The sequence below is a fragment of the Propithecus coquereli genome, unplaced genomic scaffold, assembly GCF_000956105.1.
Source record: "Propithecus coquereli isolate 6110/MARCELLA unplaced genomic scaffold, Pcoq_1.0 Scaffold301, whole genome shotgun sequence".
Classification (NCBI taxonomy): domain Eukaryota; kingdom Metazoa; phylum Chordata; class Mammalia; order Primates; family Indriidae; genus Propithecus; species Propithecus coquereli.
In genome coordinates, this window is record NW_012148631.1 from 1,628,422 (window position 1) to 1,630,625 (window position 2,204).

The following is a 2,204-nucleotide window of genomic DNA, read 5'->3' on the forward strand; positions in this document are numbered from 1 at the left end:
AAGTAGATCTACCATTTGATCCAGCAATCCCATTACTGGGCATCTACCCAAAAGAACAAAAGACATTCTATAAAAAAGACATCTGCACTCAAATGTGTATAGCGGCACAATTCACAATTGCAAAGATGTGGAAACAACCCAAGTGCCCATCAATACATGAGTGGATTAATAAAATGTGGTATATGTATAGCATGGAGTATTATTCAGCTACAACAAACAATGGTGATATAACACCTCTTAAATTATCCAGTATAGAGTTGGAACCCATTCTATTAAGTGAAGTATCCCAAGAATGGAAAAATAAGCACCACATCTACTCACCAGCAAATTGGTTTCACTGATCAACACCTAAGTGCACATATAGGAATAACATTTATCGGATGTTGGGCAGATGGGAGGGGGGAGAAGGGGATGGATATATACATACATAATGAGTGCGATGCGCACCATCTGGGGGATGGACACGCTTGAAGCTCTGACTGGCGGGGGGAGGCAAGGGCAATGTAACCTAAACATTTGTACTCCCATAATATGAAGAAATAAAAAAAGAAAAAAAAAGAATAAATTAGAAGTAGACACTGACTTACATAAAATTAGAGAAGACTTTACAGGATTGCTAAACTGTAAGGTAGTTTGTAAGTGCTGAGGCTTTCTGAAAAGGGGACCTCTTTATTTCCATTGCAAGCTCCATCTTGTGGATGTGGTTCAATTTAAAAAGAAACCTCATCCTAAGAATTCTAGTTGGGGCTTAAGTTTTAGTTGGAAAACTATAACAAATTGTTGCTTTCCTATGTTAGAATTCTAACTATGTATTTATAAAGTCTTATTTCAACAATTATTTCACTTCTGAAATAACATTTTCTTTTATAAATACTTAAAATTTAAGAAATTTTAAATTACACATAAATACTTCTCATTTATACATTGTTTTTGTTTCTCTTTTAAAATCAGATGCTTAAGAATAATGTTAAGGATCATAAGCTAAATGTGGAAGCCATAATTAAAAACATTCACACAATTTCTTTGGAGTTGAAGAAGATGAAAGGTAAGTATTGAATCACTAGATTAAAATATTTACGTGTTGTTATAAAATAAATAGCAGAGCCAATTTGTGCTTCTGCGGGGGTATAACTGAATTTTGCCCACTAATTAGGATTTCTCTATTTCTTAAGAGATGTTTGCATTGCAATATGACCTAGATCTCTACAGATGAATTATGTTTGATCTGCCAGTTAGCAGACCTGAATTCCCATCTCTGACACTAATAAGCTCATCATGTTGTCTAACTAACCTCTTTAAATTTACTTCGTTTCCTTCCCTTCAACACACCATTACAGTGCAGTTGTATCACATTCTGCAAAATTCAGTGTCTTTATCCATAAATTCTTACTAAACCCCTAAGGTTTATTATAAATTAAAAAGTATAAATTTTATTCTGTGATTTAGGCATCTTCATTTTAAACAGATTTATAGAATAGGATCAGACATTATAGGTCATAATGTTTAGTCGCTCACCTCACAGATGTATTCTTTTATCCTAGGCACATAACATTTCTGTGATTGAATATTTCTAGGGATAATCTGTCTCTGCCCAAACATTTCTTATGTTGGGGAACTTCTTATCTCACCAGTCAACTCATTCCATTTTAGACAATTCCTCCTTATGAACTAGCTGAAATCTGTCTTCCTATTCACCTATGAGTCCTATTTCTAACCATGAAAACTACACTGAATATGTAGTTATTCTTCTCATAACAACTCTTGAATATTTAAAGGTAGCCTCTATGTCTGTTACGAGGCCTTCAGCTATCAGTAACAAAAAAGCAACTTAACATGACTTACGTAATGTGGAATAACAAGAAGATGCAAGGTGGGGTAGCCCTAAAGTTAATTCGTAGGTTTAAAGATTTCATCAGGGACCTGGTTCTTTCCATCTTTTTGCTCTGTCTCATTTACTGGCTTTATCCTGCCTCATGGTCATTATCTTCAGAGGTGGCCATATGCAGGCACTATCTTTGCCTGTGTCTATAAGTCTTTTCTCAGATTTCTCCAGCACATTTGCCCTTTCCTTTCATTGGCTAGATTTGCATCGTATGCAGATGCCTACAGCAGCCATGGCCAAGGGGACTGGGACTACCAAGACCAGTTTGGACCAGTCAGGACTTACTGCTAGAGCTGGGGAGAGGAATACCTCAGATGAAATC

General features: G+C 35.8%; 1 protein-coding gene across 1 annotated transcript in view; it reads left to right on the forward strand.

Moving 5' to 3' along the window:
* The window catches only part of LOC105814636 (chromosome unknown open reading frame, human C5orf58), a gene marked incomplete at its 3' end in the record, with an annotated part of 21,202 nt that extends 18,998 nt beyond the window's left edge, over positions 1–2,204 (forward strand). Inside the window, exons 3-4 of the mRNA XM_012649686.1 lie at positions 952–1,045; positions 2,110–2,204. Of these exons, the coding sequence (XP_012505140.1) occupies positions 952–1,045; positions 2,110–2,204 (189 nt within the window). The remainder of the gene's footprint in view (positions 1–951; positions 1,046–2,109) is intronic.